Genomic DNA, 19,433 nt, shown 5'->3' with positions numbered 1-19,433 from the left:
AACCCTTGGCCATAAACCAGAGTATCACAGAGGTCATATTATTCCACAAGCAGAAAGTGTAGATTACCTATAAGGCATTGTATAAAAGTTGTATAAAAGAACATGAAAACAGTGGATTACACGGAACCTAAATCTTATGGTTTAACTGAATAACTGATAGTTATTCATTCTAATTATATTTAGCAATATCTTGGCATAAATATATTAAGGGTGTATTTATTAAATTTGTTTGCTGCCGAGTTTGCCATGATCAGGGCAAGTAAGTCAAGCTACAGTACTTCCATAGCCTATATATAAGAATATTTTAGAACCAAAGTATATACTATAGGCAGATCCATGGGACAAAACCCTAAAACAGACTTTTCTAAGGAAAAATTACTTTAGGAAGAGAATTCAATTGGTAAATTGCAAGAGCTGTTTTTGCTTTCTCCAATGTCTTGGAGAGGCAAGTATGTTTGAAGCAAAAAAGGGAAAAGTGGCTTACAGGGGGCACTTGGAACACAGAAGATATAAGTAGAAGAAGTATTGTGCTGCACTTCCATTTTTCTGTTATTTTGCACATGACATCCTGCTACAGTGGAGTGAAAGACTGGACCTGTTGGACAACTCTGGCAGAACTGTTGAGAGACTTGTTATATCAGACTTTTCTCCTCCAAATTGATTACCACAATAGACCACTTCAAGAACTTATCCCTGATTCTACTTTGGCTCTTCTTTCCTCTCTGCCTCTTATTTATTTCTTTTGATTATAAGCTTGTGGGTCGTGGTCCTGTCTTGTTTGACACAGGTATTAAGTAAGCTATTACAGGTAGCCCTCGCTTATGACCATTTGCTCATAAACTGCTTGAAGTTACAACCGTGCTAAAAAAAATGGAATTAAGGCCCGTGCCTGAAGTTATAGCTGTTGCAACACTCTCCCTCACATTCACATGATCAACATTTGGATATGTGGCAGCCAGCCTGCATTTTGGACTACAGGGGCGTTACAACTTCTCCCACCTGCCTATCTCTCTCCCCACTCTCCATTTATACCTTTTTGGCCCCCTGCTTTTCTGTGCTCTGCCGCCCCAGCTTATCCTTGCTTTTTCTTGCTCCCAGTGCTGATGATGCATTCACGACCTGATCTTTCATGCCAACAAGCCCCACTGCGAAACCAGCAAAAGCAATCTGATAAAAGCAAACCCTTTTGCATAAAGCCAGCGAAAACAATGCGCCATGCTGCTGCGATGGGCTTCCTTCTCTACCACAAGAAGCAGAAGCAAGCAAGAAACAGCTATAGATCTGCAGCATGCCAGAAACCCACCCCAACCCGACCCAGCAGTATGGTGCAAATGGGCTTGCTTTTGTCAACTGCGCATGAAGGGGCTTCCTTTTGCTGGCTTGCTTTTTCTGCCTCTGGGACAAGGGACAAGGTAGGCATGCCTCCCTCATCAGCAGCGAGAATAAGAAGATGGGGAAGATAAGTTGGGGTGTTGAAATGCAGAATTGTGAGAGTGCTGTGTGACTGCTGCTTCCTGGGGCATGATAATAGTCCCAGAGCCACGTGAATAGGATACAGGATGGCCAAACACCAGATATGAGGGGAGATTTTGAGTCAGTCTCTTCCCTTTTGAGGCTTGGGCCTGAGAGGGACCAAGGCCAGAATGGTTTAGATTAGGTTGGGTACTCCCTTAATGATCCATGAGTCTGTGAGTGTTAGGATTGCTGTCCTAAGGCACATGATACAACCGTGCTGATTTGGCAATTTAAGTCCCAATGGTGGTAATAAATCAAGAATTAACTCAACCTGCTAAGAAGTGGTGGTGGTGGGAAATAAAACTACTTTAAAATAGTACGTTAAATAAATAATACATTTAGGCTTCTGAATTTTTAAAGTGAAGAACACAGTATCTAATTAAACTATTCATGGTTTGAATTAGAGAGAAAGGATGTGTAGCCATTTTAGAATAGAATAGAATAACAGAGCTGGAAGGGACCTTGGAGGTCTTCTAGTCCAACCCCCTGCTTAGACAGGAAACCCTACACCACTTCAGACAAATGGTTACCCAACATCTTTTTAAAAACTTCCAGTGTTGGAGCATTCACAATTTCTGAAGGCAAGTTGTTCCACTGATTAATTGTTCTAACTGTCAGGAAATTTCTTCTTAGTTCTAAGTTGCTTCTGTCCTTGATTAGTTTCCACCCATTGCTTTTTGTCCTACCCTCAGGTGCTTTGGAGAATAGCTTGACTCCCTCTTCTTTGTGGCAGCCTCTGAGATATTGGAACACTGCTATCATGTCTCTCCTAGTCCTTCTTTTCATTAAACTAGACATACCCAGTTCCTGCAAGCGTTCTTCATACGTTTTAGCCTCCAGTCCCCTAATCATCTTTGTTGCTCTTCTCTGCACTCTTTCTAGAGTCTCCACATCTTTTTTACATTTCTTTTCCTTTTTTATTTCTTCCCAAGTAAAATATTTTTTAGTTGGCAGCCACCAATTAATATTTCAATTGTGGCTTTCTTCCTGCACCTAGTAGAAAATGAACAGAATTGTTGAGATATAGCAATAGCAAGAGGACGTAGACTTACATACCACTTCCTACGGTAGTGCTTTATAGCCCTCTCTTAGCAGTTTACAGAGTCATTTTGCCCCCAACAATCTGGGTCCTCATTTTATCGACCTCAAAAGGATGGAAGCAGTGGTGAAATCCAAAATTTTTTACTACTGGTTCTGTGGCCGTGGCTTGGTGGGCATGGTGGGCGTGGCTTGGGCGTGGCAGGGGAAGGATACTGCAAAAAGTCCATTACCACCCCACTCCAGGGGAAGGATACTGCAAAATCCCCATTCCCTTCCCACTCCTGGGGGAAGGATATTGCAAAATCTCCATTCCCACCCCACTCTGCAGCCAGCCAGAAGTTGTATTTGTCAGTTCTCTGAACTACTCAAAATTTCCACTACTGGTTCTCCAAACTGCTCAAAATTTCCGCTACCAGTTCTCCAGAACCTGTCAGAACCTGCTGGATTTCACCCCTGGATGGAAGGCTGAGTCAACTTTGAGCCAGTCAAAATCAAACACCTGGCAGTGGAATGCACAGTTAGCCTGCAAATACTGCATTCTAACCACTGCACTACCACGACTCTTAGGAGCTTTTCTGCGTTGTGGAAAATATACAGGTATACAGTATCTTCCAACTTTAGCGTAAAAACACTATTGAGGATCTCTGAACCTCGAATTGAAACACTGAAAGCACTGAATGATGTTATGCAATTACTTTTTATTTAGATAATTTTACTATGTAAATTCGGCATGGTAAAAATGGAATATATGTACAAGTTTTGAAATAATTGGGAAAAAGCAAATGCATGTGCTATTGTGGTGTTAGGACATTTTCCCCTAATTGTGTGTGCATGGATACATGTGTATGTATGCAAGGAGGCGGTCTATCTAGGTGAAATAATTTTTAAGGTTGAATATTTGTTTGGGCTGATGTAATATTTCTGCATGCAAAGTAAATTTTTATAAAATTCCAGTTTAATCTTTCTGCAGTCCATCAATATTTTAAAATTAATATGAAATAGAAATAGAATTTCCAATGCCACTTATATGATTTAATGTATTCCTTTGCTTCCCTCCACCCTGGGTGCCTTTGTGATGTGATTCTTTTTTTCTGTTCTAGCTCTTCTTGTTGCAGCAAGAATGCATGATTTTCGGCGCACTGTTAAAGAAGTAATCAGGGTGGTTAAGGTTGGTGAATCAACGTTAAGGAAAAGGTAAATCAAGCTTGTAATTTGCTTTATATTTTACTTGAGATTAGAGCATTTCTGAAATTTATTATTTGCTGCATGGAAAATAGATCTGTTTTCCCTTTCTTTTACGAACAGAACCCCATCCTTTGATTAAACCGTGTCTTATTTGGGGCCAAGGAAGTGTACTTTCTCTGTCACAGTGGATGCTTCCCACCAGGATAGCCCTCTAGAAGACTCTTTCTTAGGCTTTGGGTAGGCTGGTTGGAGCTTCCACCGGGTGATATGATATCTCTTTTATGTGTTGACTGGATTTGCCATCTGCTTAGTGTTTTGTGTACATTTTAGTTTTATATTGTTTTATCCTATGAGCTGCTTAGTCAGTTTGGAGTTGGGCAGCATCTAAATGAAACAAACAAGCAAATAAATAAATAAAATGTAGCAGATTTACATAAAATTTCATTTTTACACATTTTTTGTCAGAGAGTTACATAGAATGTCATAATGGAATGTGATCAATACTGCACTGGAGCTGAATCCAAATATTGACTGCATATCGACAGCAGTTCTTCTGTCTCATATTTTGGAAATTGGATGAGCAGTTGCATTTCAGAAGCTGAAATTTCATTGAGGAGATAGCGTTGAAATGACAGTTAAACATAAACATTTAGATTGGAACTAGCTATCTGCAAGCAATTGATTTGTGGAACTGATGTGAGTCATCCATGTTTCCTTCTATGTCTAAATCAGTGGTTTATGTTGCAATCCTAGGATATAACATTCTGGTCTGTTATAGATAGGCTGTTTCCTTTCATGTTAAAAGATACTTCTTCCCAGTCATAACTGTAATTAAAATACAGAGCAGAAGCTTGGTAAATCCAATTTTATGGGTTTATGTTGGCCCAAAGCTCAGTAATGAATATATTTCTTTAGTCTTGTTCTGGAATGCTTATGGGATCTGCAAAAGATCACATCTTAAGAAAAAAATATTAATTCAGTTGCTCCTAACCAAAGCCTACAAATAGATGGTGCACCTGAACCTGCAGGTTTCCCCATAAATTACTTCTGGAAATGTATCTTTTTCTATGTATAAAGTGTCTGCCTATTTTGAAATAAATGGAGAATGACATCCTTCAGGAAAGGGAGCTTCATGCAAAATTTTTGCAAAGTACTAGTGGTTATGGCAGCTGTTCAAATGTCATGGTTTCTACAGGGATGTAACGATGTAATTGTTTTATAGTATTTTATTTTTTATTTTTAATTATTTAAAGTAATAAGTTGAACATTAAAAAAAGGAAAATTTAGACTTTGGTGTTGTGGACTGTTTAAATAAAATCTATAGGACATATTTACTTTTTGCAGCTAGATAGAATGGAAGCTGATTTTCTCTTCAGTTTGCTGAGGATAAAAGGTTTCTATTAAGCCCCAGCACTGTTTAATTTCAAGAGCACAGTTTATGCAAATGTATCAGCTTTCTGAAATAATGTAATTTGGGTTTGTGTAATACAAGTATTCTGTGACTAAAAATGCCTTTTGATGCGCCATATTTAGGTTTGCAAGATAGTGATGTCAGATTATTCTTATTGTTTTATATACAAGTTTCTTATTGTTTTTCTTGTCAAACATAATTATTTTGTAATACCATTTTTACTCTTTAATAATTTGCATTTACAGGGAACCTTAAGTTCTATTGTAACAGAAAACTTCCTGTTTTCCTGTTTACTAGAAAGTAAATAATTCCAGTATTAACATATTCGTTTTGAATTACTATGTTTACAAAGTAAAGTTTAAATTTTGCTTGAAATTATTGAAATTAATAGAAGCGGCTTAGGCGAATGATTATCAATATATTCCAATATTAGTTTTGATAGTATTTTTTTTACTGTTATAACCATAGGTCATAGCCTCACACAATGCAAAAATCACTGACTTAAAATACACATTAAAAATAACAAATAAAACTTCAAACGTAGTTTGTATAAATAAACTATGTAGGAGAGAATAAAAAAGCCTATAATAAACATGGCAAAAGGATCACAAAATTTCTGAAGTAAACAAATCTGCAAAATATAACCCTCATTACTTAGATGAATCAAAAGTTGACATGGCTTTGAGCAGCTGCTCAAATAAAGACTGTCACAGCTGCGAAGGTCATACTATTCTTAGGAAACAAACTTTCTAGGGGGTTGGTCAAGCCCATTTCCTTTTTTGACATTGGAGTAAATATTTCATTGTGGCTGCTAAAGAGGCATGATGAGCAAATAATGAGGAATATCACCTTTAATATCCCATGCAATGAAGTCATAGGCAAAGGTTGTAGGGAATTTGCCTATAATTTCTATCCAGTATAGCTAAGGCACCTCCTGTATTCTGTTTTATCATGTAACTGCTGTCAACTAAAGAGGGATATGGATCAAATAATTTCATTTAAACTTGTTCTTCATAGCACACCATTGAGTAGTCTTTTTTGATATATAAATTGATGCAAATTGTTGCACTAGGCATCTCGGATTTATATGTTTGTCTTGCTGTTAAATGATGTACAATGATTTGCATTCTGAGCAGATATCATTGATGGGATGAAGGCAATTGGAAGTTGACTTGCAGGTAGTCTCTGGATTCAAACCCTAACTTGCCTAGAGTAATTGACATGCTTGGAATAAAACTTGACATTGGGGTTTTTTTGTGTGTGTCATATCAGCCAAAATGTGACAAAACTGGCTGATGTTGTCCTTATTATTGGCAAAGAATGATGCATTTGACACAGCTACCCTTACACCTTCTATATTATATTAAAATAATTTTATGTGAAAGTCTCAATTGACCAAAATCATGATGGCAAGCAGAGTTCTATATCTTGAGTTCATTTGGTGATGACCACAATATATGCATATGGAAGATTGTGACTTTGAATGTAAGAGGAATATGTGAAAAAGCATATGGACGATCAAAGGAGATAAAAGAAAGCAAAAATATTTGTTATGCATCTGTGAAACCAAGAGAAAGGAAAAGGATGGGAAAAATATGAAATCCAAGTGATCTGCTCTGTGGGGTGGAATTGATTCATACATGAAGGGAAGGGAAGGTATATATTTAATTATGTACAAAATGGCTAAAATGTCTGCCAGAAAGAATGAATTTGGGTCATCTAAGTTAATTCACATTAAAATAGGTAGCCAAAGGCAGTCCTATTTTAATACTGTCAAGATTATATTATTTCAGAACATTTCTCAAACATACTCTCATCACTACTTAAAGGTAATCTCCACTTACAACCACAATTAGGACCAGAATTTCAATAATAATTCATGACAGTCATAAATTGAGGAACCTATGTGATTGAACCTGTTTTTATGACTATGTTTACAGTGCAGTTCAGCAAATCTTGTGGTTATAAATCCAAATCCATTTTCCCAAATAGGAATTTTTAGAGCTAGAAACCAGCAGAAAATGTCACAAATCTCAGTCTTGTGATCACAAGACACTGCAAGCAGTTGTAAATGGGAGCTGCTTTCTAAGTGCCCAAAATGCAGCCGTGCGACGGGGGAGGGGGGGCAGACAGGTCATAAATCACCTTTTTTGATTACTCCGAATGATTACCAGTATATTTGACAGCCTTTAAAGATGACCTGAAACAATTGGTTCAGAATGCAACAGCCAAAGTATTGACTGGTCTACACATGATGTATACAGTATGTTCCAAGTCCAGCATAGACTTCTTATAAGTTTCCAAGTGAAATTAAAGTACATATTTTAGCCTATAAAGGTTTTTTATGGCTTTGTAGTGAGGTATTTGTAGTATTGTCTTGCACCTGATTCCCTAGGAGAAATTGCATCATCAGCTTGTGAAGATGGGGATACTTTTCAATTGGTGCATCTGCATTACAGAACACCCTCTTCTGAAAATATGATCGGCCCCCATGCTTCTAGTTTTTGGGTTATTAAAAACTGAACTATTCTGGAGAGGTTTTGAAGTTTTAGGAGACCTGGATCCATCTAATTCTGCATCCTACTTCTCCCAGTAGCTGGCCAGATATCTTTTGAAAACTCAGAATCAAGACAATAACTATCTCCCACTTCTTTATATTATTCTTGACTAGAAGCATGGTGCTTCTGGACTTATCATGACTTACAGCCATCGATAGACTGAAAGGCTTGTCATTCTAATTTAATAGTTTTTTTAGCTGATCAACCTACTGATTTGTGGACTTATCCTCTATGAATTTATAAGCCTCAGAGCAAGCTAAGGCATAGTAAAAACTTTCTTTGAAAACCATCATTATAATTTATTTAAGCTTAAAACCTGCTGATTTAAGGCAGTAATAAAGCTTATAGCTAGTAAGACATTTTGCAGTTTCCAAATGATTCAGAAGGATTATTGGTATACAGTTTTCATTTTATTTGAGTGATAGCAAATGCATTGAATTGTAAAAGAAGCACATTCAGTTTAGCAGTTGTTTAAAATGAAGGCGCGTCAGTACAAAATTTGTGCTTTGAAATGTTTACTCAGGTCATGCACATCAACTAAATTGACAGTGTTATTTACTTTGACAAGGTAAACGTGACAGCTGAATTATTTTTCCAGGATCTATAATTATAGCTGTATTTATCACAGATTCGTAAAACATGATTGATGTTTCTCAAATAACCTCACATTATATTGCATTTATCAAGGGCACATTCAAAACAAATCTTTTTCACTAAGCTTCCCTGAGCTCAATATTTTTTTCTTGAAGCGTTTAGATTTTTAAAATGCCATTAAGTAGCAGTTGAATTAATAAGTACTTATTTCATGTAACTCTCTTAAATTGTGCAAGGATCTGTTTATGAAATTGAGGGCCTCTGACAAGTTGCTTGAGATTTTATCTGGGAAAAATTCTGCATAGACTTCTCATTTGTTTTTTCTCAGCATAGACTACCAGAGAGGAACTCTTGATCATATACATTAAATTCAGAATCTCCAGATTCAGTAATTGACATCTCTGTCTAAGGCAAGGAAGGACTCCTGTTTGAACCAATACTCTTTTAGTTCAATCAATGGTTTTACTCCATATACAGCAGCTTTCTATGTATTGGGCTTCGCACAGGCATACAAGAAATTTCTAGATGCTGACTCTTCATTGCGAAACTGGCTTACTCAGCAGAAAGCTGATACAAATAGTTTAATTTCTTACTTTCAGACAAGAATGAAACCACAAAAAGATCTCCCTATCTTCCTACTTTGACTAGCATCAGGTTTATGTGCACACGCGCGCACACACACACATTGTGTTCCTAGATGCTAATTGTAATCCCTTCCATCTTTCTCAATCAACAGATCATTGGCTGTTCCTTTCCTGGGATTGTGAGGCATCTGATATATGTTTAACATAACATAATATAACACAACACAACACAACACAAGTTACACAACACAACATAACATAAGAAAACATAAAACATAACATATAACGTAATGTAACGTAACATAACATAATAGTCTCACTAGCTAAGGAACTCTTAGTTCTTGTGCTAACAGCTTTATTCCTTACACCATTTCCATATCTGCTTCTTTTTGTTTCTCTTTAAATCTGGCAGTGTCAGCACTTCTTTTCTTCTGTCTGTCTGATTTTTGATGGCTAGAAGGTGTTTTTTCCCTTCTTCCATCTCCATTTCTTTGATGGAGCTGTTGAAATCTCTCTCTCAGAGCAATCCTGACTGGTTAATAGAAAGGAAAACTACCCAGTTACAGGAAATGGATTAATAAGCTTGTCATTCGACTTTTTTAATGGTTCTGTAGAGGGGAGAAAGAAAGCCAGATGTGATTTTTAGTAACAGTGGGAGTTGGGTTTTTTTTTTTTTTTTTTTTTTTTGAGAGAGAGATGCTTGTAGCAAACCTGGGTGCAATCCATTTGATTCTACGTGGCTTGAAGATCCTGAAATGAAAGAAAGCAAAGAAATGTTCAGCAAATAAAAGTAGGTGATAACTCTAGGCATCCTGAACTGGTAAAATCTTAGTGGAGGCATGAACTGAGTTGTGATTAGCAAACTCAGATACAAGTAAAAAGTGAGGTCATTTGTCTAATTGGTACTTTACATGGCAGTGAAGGTTTTGCTTTATGCAAGCATTTGTGCTCTCAGATTTTCTGCTTGATTATTGATGATGGGCAAGAGTAGCTGGAGTTTTCTATAGTTTCCAAAAAGATGCTATGAATTGGGGGCCCTGCTGAGAAATGAGATGATGGGTTCTGGAAAACTTGCTGAAAGATCAGTTGAGGCAGAAGGGAGGTGACAACAGGAAATAAAATAGGCTTTTTGAGAAAAGAGATTACATATCTCCGAGAGGGTATCCATTTTTGTACCATTTGATAAGTCAGTTAGAATGTCCAAAGAAACCGTATCCCAAGCTTCCTATGTGGAGGAAAGGGGACATAACAATTCAGATGGTCAAAGTCATAATTGGACAGTGTCACAACTGGGCAAGTCACGGAAAAACCATTGGTCATTTTAAATATTTCAAAGTCTCTAGATGACTAGCTGTCATACCAGAATCACAATACCTGTTCCCTTAAGGAAAGATGGACAAAGTGTTCCTGAAGGTTATCTCTATGAGTCTGCATACATGGATCTTGCTGTACTATGTAGGATTGCTGAATTAGAGAAAGAATTTCTTTTGTCACTCATGGGTGTCAGAGGAAAAGAACATTTTTTGGGTGCAGAATGAAAGAAGTAAGAAATTCTCTAGTTTATGTGATAAATATTCAGACTAATTGTTCTGCAAGCTAGAATATAAGAGAGATTGAAGTTCAAACAAAGAAAAATGTGCCCACTGACCTGGCACTGTGTGAGCTTGTGGGCAATTTGTAAGTGTTCCAATTTTTTGTGGCCAATCTGAACTTCTGTTGGGTATTGAAGACCTTTGAGGATGTTATCTATACTGTAATGCTTCTTTGTTAAATAACATAGTTCCTTTTGTTTGGAAGGAAAGGAGGAACAAGAACAAGTTGCCCTTACACTCTTGACTAGATTGTAAAAGGGTGGTTCCTAAGGCAAAATAGAAAATGTATGGTTTGATAAGAAGATGGGAGAATATTTAATTTAATTTAAATATAAATTGAATTAATTTTAATTCAATTTATATGCCGCCCCTCTCCAAAGACTCAGGTTGATAAAATGGTTGATAAGAAAGACTGCTGGGTATTAGACTCAGATTTGCAGTTATCCAACATGGTCAGATGAATCAACACAGCAATGATAGGAATAAATTTACACCTCCCACAATGAGAATCAAAAGTAGCTAAATATTGACAGGTCTCTTACATGTGAATTAAACTGTTAGCTCCTCTGAGATTAGTAAATCTCAGTTTAGTAAAAAATATGTGCGTTCTGCAAGCAGTTTAAGAGTTCTATCTCAATAAGGGAAAAGATAGTAATCAGGAGTGGGTTCTACTTACCTTTACTACCAGTTCGCAACGGAGTCGCACGTGCACTCTTCTGTGCAAGCGCAGAAGCTTCTGCACATGCGCAGAAGCATTTTGATGACATCAGGGTCAGTGGGCAGAGCCTCCCACCAGTTTTACTACCGGTTCTATAGAACCAGTGCGAACCGGGGGCAACCCTACACTGATAGTAATTCCTAATTATTACAGAGCTCAGGAGTTGGCATTCATGGATCACACACAAAAAATCATCCCTTGTTTTTAACCCCAAAAACGTACAAGTGCTGATAAGAGGAGGGGCATTTAATTTGTTTTAATATGATCCTTGATTTCCATTCAGCATATAATTTACCTTTAAATAATATAGTCAAATCAAGTGTGGGCAGTCATTGGAGAAGTCTGTGGGCACATGGTCTCCCATCACACATGTGGGTGTATTAGGTTTTGAGAAATGTTCTAGAAACTCCCTGCAGTTTTTTAATTGTGATAGGCTTATTTTAGGGCTTGCATTTTAATTTTCATGTGTTTCCCCAGCGTGTCAGGAAACTGTTGTCACTTTTAAGTATTCTTTACCAGAAGAGTCACAAAAAAGGGGCTTCATATTTTAAATAGTGTCTCTAAGATAAATCTCTCTAAGAAATTTAGTGTGACATGGAGTAAAAAAATTTTACAGTATAAAAAAGAAAATGAGAGATATGGGAATCCACTTTTGACCAAAGCAGAGTTGTGATAAAGGCAGTTGTGAAATGAGAGCCAGGAACTAGAAATCATAAGCTGTAGACTAGAGACATGCATTGGTCCTCGACTTTTGACCAGTTGTTGAACAAAGTGGCTGTTAAATTGAGTGCTTCACTCAATGACTGCAATCCTGTAATTCCTGGTTGCAATTGTTAAATAATTTTGTAGGATGTTAAATGGACATATTCCCAGCTAAGGAATGTGGGATGGCTGGGGAGAGAGTCACTAGGAGGCTCAGGAGCAGAAAATCTTCCCTGATGAAATCCATGTAAGATTTTCAGGGCCTGAGTGGAGAGAAGCTCATGTGTAGCCAGTGCTGGACTTCCTGGGGCTTCCCCCATCCTTCTGTGTGCTTGTTTCCTTATTGTTTCCTTATTATGCTTGTTTCCTTATTGTTCTGCTTCTCTACTCAGGAACTGAAAATCCCCTCCACTGAAATGCAAGCAGGATTTTCAGTCCCTGAGCACAGAGACCCTTGGGTGCTGCCTGCACCAGGCCTCCCAGGGCATCCTCCCCCTGTCTGAGGCAGCCCATGTTCCTTATCTTAACTGCACTACCTCTCTGCTCTCTGATTGGATTTCAGGTCCCTCTTGTCTCTGGGGGATGGCTGAAAGAGTTGCCTGCTGAAGGAGTTCAGTTCTCCTCTAATTTGTGGGAGATAAGTCCTCCAGTGGAATAAAGGATCAAGTCTTCAGGATCTGAGTTAATTCTCTGCAAAACTCGCCGAAGGAGTTCAGCTCCCTTTGGTAGGCAGCTCTTTCAGCCAGCTCCCAGAGACGAGAAGAAATCCTCTCAATAGGCAGCATCAGCTTGCAACCTTCCATTTTGCAAGCTGCTTCATTGACTTTGCCTTTTTGGGGAAGCCAGCAGAAAAGATTGCCAATGGCGATCACATCATTATGGAGTCCTTGGCAACCTTGGTCCCATAAGTGGGACCAGGTTGCCACATACCCAGATTGCAATCACATGACCACAGGAGTGGTGGTACAGTTTACCTCTTGTGTTTTGTAATGGCTGGAAGTGCTTTACAGACCATGAATTACCCTTTCAAAGGCCATTGTAATTATAGACCGTGGTTTAAACAATTGGTCATAACTCAAGGGCTACTTGTACTGTACTGTGCCTATCCAGCCAAACTCTCAGCTTGATAAGGAAATTTCTATCTTGTGTCCTGCTTACAGGATACCGGTGACTGAGGCTGGATGAGTAGAGTTCATGTAGAGTTCCCTAACTTTTACTACATGACAAGGGTTCCTGCCCATAGTTTGGGGACTTGGAGCAGAAAGACAGCATGAACTCTTGATTCTAGATAAGGAGAGGAAGATGACACTCAAGAACATTCTGGTTTGGAATGTAGATTTGCTCCTTCATGCCTGTATTCTATTAGTGTCACTATGTTTCTGAAATATTGCTTAGGACGTAACTGTGTGGTTATTTCTACCTCCCAATCCTCTGAGCACAAGCCATGAATATTTTCTCAGCATAGTATGATAGGGTGGGTACATTGAATAAAAGGCATGTGCTGTTGCACGAGCTTGTAGCCAAGAACTGAAGGCATTTTCAACCTCTAGTATTACTTTATAAGCTATACACATTCTTAGCCTGCATTGATAGTCACTGGAGAATGCATAATGCATTTATATAAAATGACAATTGCTTCAGCTTTAGGCCTGTGAAGAGGTAAACGAGTTCATGTAAATTACAGATCCTAGCAAGCACTGTACAAAATAACAAAAGATGCTTTCAAGGATGGAAAAGAGTGCTGTTCAGTTTTCTATTGTGTAGTGTGCCAAGTTTTGAAATTTATCATGAGCTTTGTATTAAACAGAGCAAACAAGATAAGGTTATATTATATATCTGGGAGAAAAAAAAATCATACAATATTGGTGGTTAGTAGATATGTGTCAGTTAAGATAGATCTTAAATCAGCTGTCAAGCAGATGGCTGACTTTGGAATTTGGGATGTTACCAAAAAGAAAAGAATGTTGGTTATGAATGGAAATAACTTGGCTTTATTTGGTATCTGGCTATGAGTTTCATTGGATACAGATCAAAATTATTTTGCTAAATTAAGTAGTGTCTTGAACTATGTAAAATGATTTTAAATTGTATCATTGGGTGAATCGTACACTTTTTGCCAGTATATTGGACAATGATCCAATTTACTGTAGGTAACTCTTAATTTTCTTCTAGTAAGACATGAGCAACAGTCTCTTTTTATAGAGTAAGTGCCATTTTCCAATTTCCTTGAGGAATTTCTTTCCTTTTAGCAAGCAATTTGTTACACTGATAATAAATATTTCAGGCAATACTCTGTATTTTCATTTTTATGCTCATTCCTTTTAGGCAATAGTCCACATTACTTTTGGTTTTTAGAATCACAAAGTCATTATATTTCATCTGATTCTGTTGCTTCATTGTTTTGCCCAATGACTAGCATTGATGTATAAATAAGAAAGGAAGAAGTGGGTTTCTCATGGCATGTAGCAGTGAATATTTATTAGATCTTCAGTGCAAATCATGAATTTGCATGGTGAGGACTTCTGCCTTTTTAATAAAAAAATCTGGTAAATGCAGAACATATATTCTTTCATGTCCTATAAAGACATATTCTTCTTCCATAAATGGGGATCAACTATCCTTGGATTCAAAGTGAAGAGCATGCTTATTGCATTATTGGGATTTCTGAAAGACATTGTCTTCTCAGCAAAAGCTGCCCACTTGTTAAAATTATTGATGAAGGTCTTTTTAGTTGTTTAATCTTTTTATCCATTATCCATTTTACTTTTTGACATGTAAGGTCCTAGCAAAAGGTATCACCCTTGCAATGGCAGATATATATGATTACCAAAGTCCTCCACAATGTCCACCTGTGTGCCAAGTTTAGCAAAATCTATGTAGCTACCCATTGGATGCCTTTTGTGGGGTAATTTTCTCTGAAGTGTTCTCTTCCAAAGTTTGTGAAATGCCTAGTATTAGATCCTTTAGGAACCTGCTTGGACTGTCTATCTGTCTCACCACATCTTACTTATATGAATTTTAGGATGTATGATACAATGTTGGTTTCCTTTTTGGTAATATGTTTTATATTCTTTAAATTTATAGCTGCTTTTAGTTTGTTTTAATTATTTGATTAATTATTTAATTTTTTTTTCCAGACACACTTTAAGATGCAGTATGAGGAGCAGTATAGATTAATAGATTAACAGATTGTTTAATAGATTGTTAATAGATTGTTCCTTGCACTTTAAGCAGAAGTAGATGAGAAATGCTTATTGAAAATAAAAGATTACTGATCTACAGAATGGTATCAATGCTGACTACTCCTGTGTAGGCTGTATCTAATATTGTATCAGTGAACTTTCGGTCGTATAACCAGATCGTATAACTATATAGACCATTAAAATGGACTTACTCTTAAAAAGTTTCCAGAAGTGCAGTTAATTATATCACATAGAGAAATTGGATAACATCTGTCTGATTCCCAGTTGCTCACAAGGCACTGTATAACATATAGGCTTAATGTTTAAACCCTACATGGCTTGCATTTCTAATATTACAAATTTATTTGTGCATTAGAATCTACAGGACAGGTTTTTTCCCCCAGAAATTTCCTCCCTTCTGTATCAAAGGGTCTATATCACAGGTCCCCATGGACTGAACCCGGCACTGGTCCGCAGCATCCCAGAAACCAGGCTGCCCAAACAAACGAAGCCCTATCAGCAGGATGCAGGCAGCACACAAAACCACGCCCCCTTCGGTCTACGGAAAAACCTGTCTCAATGGAACCAGTGCCCAAAAGGTTGAGGGCTGCTGGTCTATATGGGAAATGACCTTTTCTTGAGCTGGTCCCAAGCTGTGAAGGAATTGTGGATGAAGACAGATTAGTTGCCAATAAGTAAATAAATAAAGCAGATACAAGACTTTAGGTAATAAAGACATCTTGATATCAGCAATATGTCCCAGAAACGAAAATCGATCTCAACTTCATATGAGTTCACAAGATATAACTTTACATTACAAGATGTAACTCATTTTATTTAATCTAATTAATTTAGTGGACATTTTATTTCCCCATGTTGTAATTACTTACAATGCTATATATTAATCATAGACATTAATTTGGGAGCTATGAGTTGTATATCTAAATGAACAATTATGGTGAAGCTCTTATTGTGAAATACTCTAAATTACAAAAAAAATATCTAAATCCAAAAAGAGATTTGATTGTGTAAGTATTAAATGAGATTATTTTTCCCCATTTGATACTTATATACCAGTTTAAATAGATAGGGCCATTATAGTTGGTCAAAAGCTTTTAACGTTTAAGATTAAAATGACTAGTGCATTTTTGGTGCATTTCTCATTAAAAATACAATTTAAAATTCTAATAGAATCTGCTATTTGTCCATCTTCAGTAAATCTATCTTGATCCAAATTTGTATAATCAGTAGTTAATTTGCTTGATCTTTTGACCAAATAAATTATAAAAGTCTTTTGATTTTATTCAAAGTACAGTTGGTTGATAAGATTCAGCTCCGTTAGTTTTTGGTATCATAATTAACCACTTGATAACATGAATCAGAGATGTGATTATCCTGTAGTACTGAGTCAAACAAAAGAATGAAAATAGAGGGCAATTATTTTTGGAATAATTTGATAAACAGTTACAGTAATATTATCACTTTATTTAATTACTTGTTATATTTCTTTGGAAGATGGTTGCAATATGTTCTATGAGCTGCTTAGCTAGGAGTGACGGTAATTGAGTGTAGAAAATCATTTATTTAAATGTACATGCTCTGATGAATACAGTTAGCATAAAGCTGTATAATATATATATATATTATACATACATATATATATATATACATACATACATACATACACATATACATATACATATATACACGCACACACACACACACACTTCTCTCTGAATATGCTTTAACAGAGTTATTTTAATCTATGAAGCTTTCTTTTTTAATTTATTTGCTAATAAGTCATATGCCTTATTGCCATGCTAAAATTTCTGTTAAATACATATCTACTTGGAGGCAATTTTATTACATTCCAAGACATCTAATCCTCTTCTCTTTCCCTCTAATCCTCTTCCCCTTTGAATCATTTTTATTAATGTCTTTATAACCTATATTTCTATATTTTAACTCTACTCTCTTCTTTTAAGTAAAGCAAAAAAGAACACACAATAATTAACATTATCATTAAAATTATAATTAACATTTCTTAATAAAACACTAGTTTTTAATATGTGTGTGTGTGTGTAAACATATGTGTTTGCATATGTTAACAGAACAGCTATATAAGTAGTACTAAAATATAGAAGGCTATATATTTTCATAATGTAAAACCTATATTATGCCAATTGGTAGGAAGATTCCAGTGGTTGCATGGAAAAATAGGTATTATCTCTGGAAGCTATTAAATACATGAGAATTATTCTCCCCAGGAAAATATTTACTTTAGTAGGTGAGAATATTTAAAAATACATTATCCAAATGAAACATATTGAAGAGAACAATAAGAAATAGCCCTGTTTATGCAGAATAATTAGTGTTGTGAAAATAAATCTTTCCAGCAAGATAGATACATATTTTTAAAGTAATGCTTATGTTGATTCAACATAAATATTTTAGACAAATTTATAAGCTAATGATTAAATTCTCCTAGAAAGAACAAACATTTCAGCCTCTGAGGTCTTCCAATGGCAGACCTCTCAGTGATTGTTTTGAAACAGCAGCATTAAGTAAGAGATTTCTGGATTCCTATATATCAGTTTCAGGTAATCTCAGAAAGTCTTAATTAACATAATAAGTTTTTAACATATTATAGTTGTTAGATGATAGGGTTCTTATAATCTGTCTTGAATGTAATCTGCATTGGCATAATCCTTTCCTTCCCCGCTTCATCCTAATTTAAATTCTATATCAACCTAGCCACTCTATGGATCTGATGAAGTGAAGTGTGGAGCTTATGTTTTTAAATAAAATTAGTTGAAAAAGATACTACCAGAGTTCTTCAAACTTACAAAAGATTTAAAGCAGGGGTGTCTAACTCGTGTCATCACAGCATCATCACGTGACGTATCAGGACTTCCCCCCTTTCACTAAACCGGGCGTGGGCGTGGCCAGCGTGTGACGCATCTGGCCCGTGGGCTGCGAGTTTCACAATCCTGATTTAAAGTCTGGAGACTAATTGTCATTTCAGGCTTAGACAGCTTAACATAGGTTAAACTTGCTTGCAAAATTAGGTTATAACAATTCTTAAGTAAAACTGGGTTAATGACAAGATGTTTACATTTTGAAAAAATGTGCAGTTTGTTCCTACATTTTGATATACACTTCAAATGGAAGAAGATTTTGCTTGCCTATCTTGCCTATTGGTCATTAGTTTTGGTGGAATGGAATACAGAAATAAAATGAAACGTCTGCAAGTAAACAAGCTCAGAGAGCACCAAGGACTCCGCAGTACAGAAACGGATTTATCTCATATTTGTATATAGTTTTGTTGTGAAAAATTTTGTATGTAAATTTTGACTTGTATATTGTGACAATCATCCATTAATCTTTTAATATATGCTTTTAGACTTACAGAATTTGAAGATACACCTGCAAGTCAGCTAACAATAGATGAGTTCATGACCATTGACCTGGAAGAGGAATGTGATCCTCCTTCATTTACAGCTGGTCAACGAAAGATAAAGATTCAACAGGTGAATTTTTCAGTTGTTCATTTCCCTAATTCTTAATTCCTTTTGTAATAGGAGTTATAAAGCTCTGCCATGCTATCTTCATAATTTTATCCTTCACTCTTTCACATCTGAAGCCCAAAGTGACAAAAAATCCCATACGTATAGTATAAGCATATGTAACACCAGTAAACTATGTAATAATGTCTTCAGTTCCCTCACTGCATCAGAGTCTAATTCAATAAAAACATTCTGAAAAACAAAAAGTATCAGAATCTGCTTAAATTCTTTCCCACTTATCTTGATCATTAAAAAATTTGTTATTTTTTTTGGGGGGGGGGGGCAAAAATTTCTTTTAAAACACTTGAGACTTTTGCAAAACAGCTGTCAGATCTTTCTAGCAGCAATCATAACTGGAAATGAACAATTGAGGTTCAAGTCTTTCTGAGCTTTGATCAGTAAACAATAGTACAAGAATTTCTTATACTTTTGCTTCAAATATGAATACACACACACACGTACATGTGTACGCACACAAAGACACAGGCACACACACATACAACATTCAAAGCAGTTAGCCAGTTGCTTTTTTTTCCTTCTATGTCTGTGCCACATAGTGGAGGAAACTTCTCTTTTACATCTGGATATTGTTTATACAATGGCAACAAGATTCTTATCAGAATCCACTGTTACAGTATCACTCCCAATATATCATCTGATCCCATTTCGATGTTTCTTCCCTAATGTACCGAATATACACTGCTCAAAAAAAAAAAATAAAGGGAACACAAGCAGAAGACATCCGAGATCTGAATGAATGAAATAGCCTTATTAAACACTTTGTT

At 36.3% G+C, this 19,433-nt stretch overlaps 1 protein-coding gene across 1 annotated transcript in view; it reads left to right on the top strand.

Moving 5' to 3' along the window:
* BRF1 (BRF1 general transcription factor IIIB subunit) overlaps nucleotides 1-19,433 on the top strand; it is a 243,669-nt gene that overhangs the window by 127,896 nt on the left and 96,340 nt on the right. Inside the window, exons 7-8 of the mRNA XM_070931601.1 lie at nucleotides 3,657-3,750; nucleotides 18,486-18,612. Coding sequence (XP_070787702.1) covers nucleotides 3,657-3,750; nucleotides 18,486-18,612 — 221 coding nt within the window. The remainder of the gene's footprint in view (nucleotides 1-3,656; nucleotides 3,751-18,485; nucleotides 18,613-19,433) is intronic.

The sequence above is a fragment of the Pituophis catenifer genome, unplaced genomic scaffold (assembly GCF_029215685.1).
Source record: "Pituophis catenifer annectens isolate HBS135680 unplaced genomic scaffold, rPitCat1.0.hap2 SCAF_1, whole genome shotgun sequence".
NCBI lineage: Eukaryota > Metazoa > Chordata > Lepidosauria > Squamata > Colubridae > Pituophis > Pituophis catenifer.
Note: the sequence above shows the minus strand (reverse complement) of the source record. Positions and strands in the feature narration are given on the sequence as shown.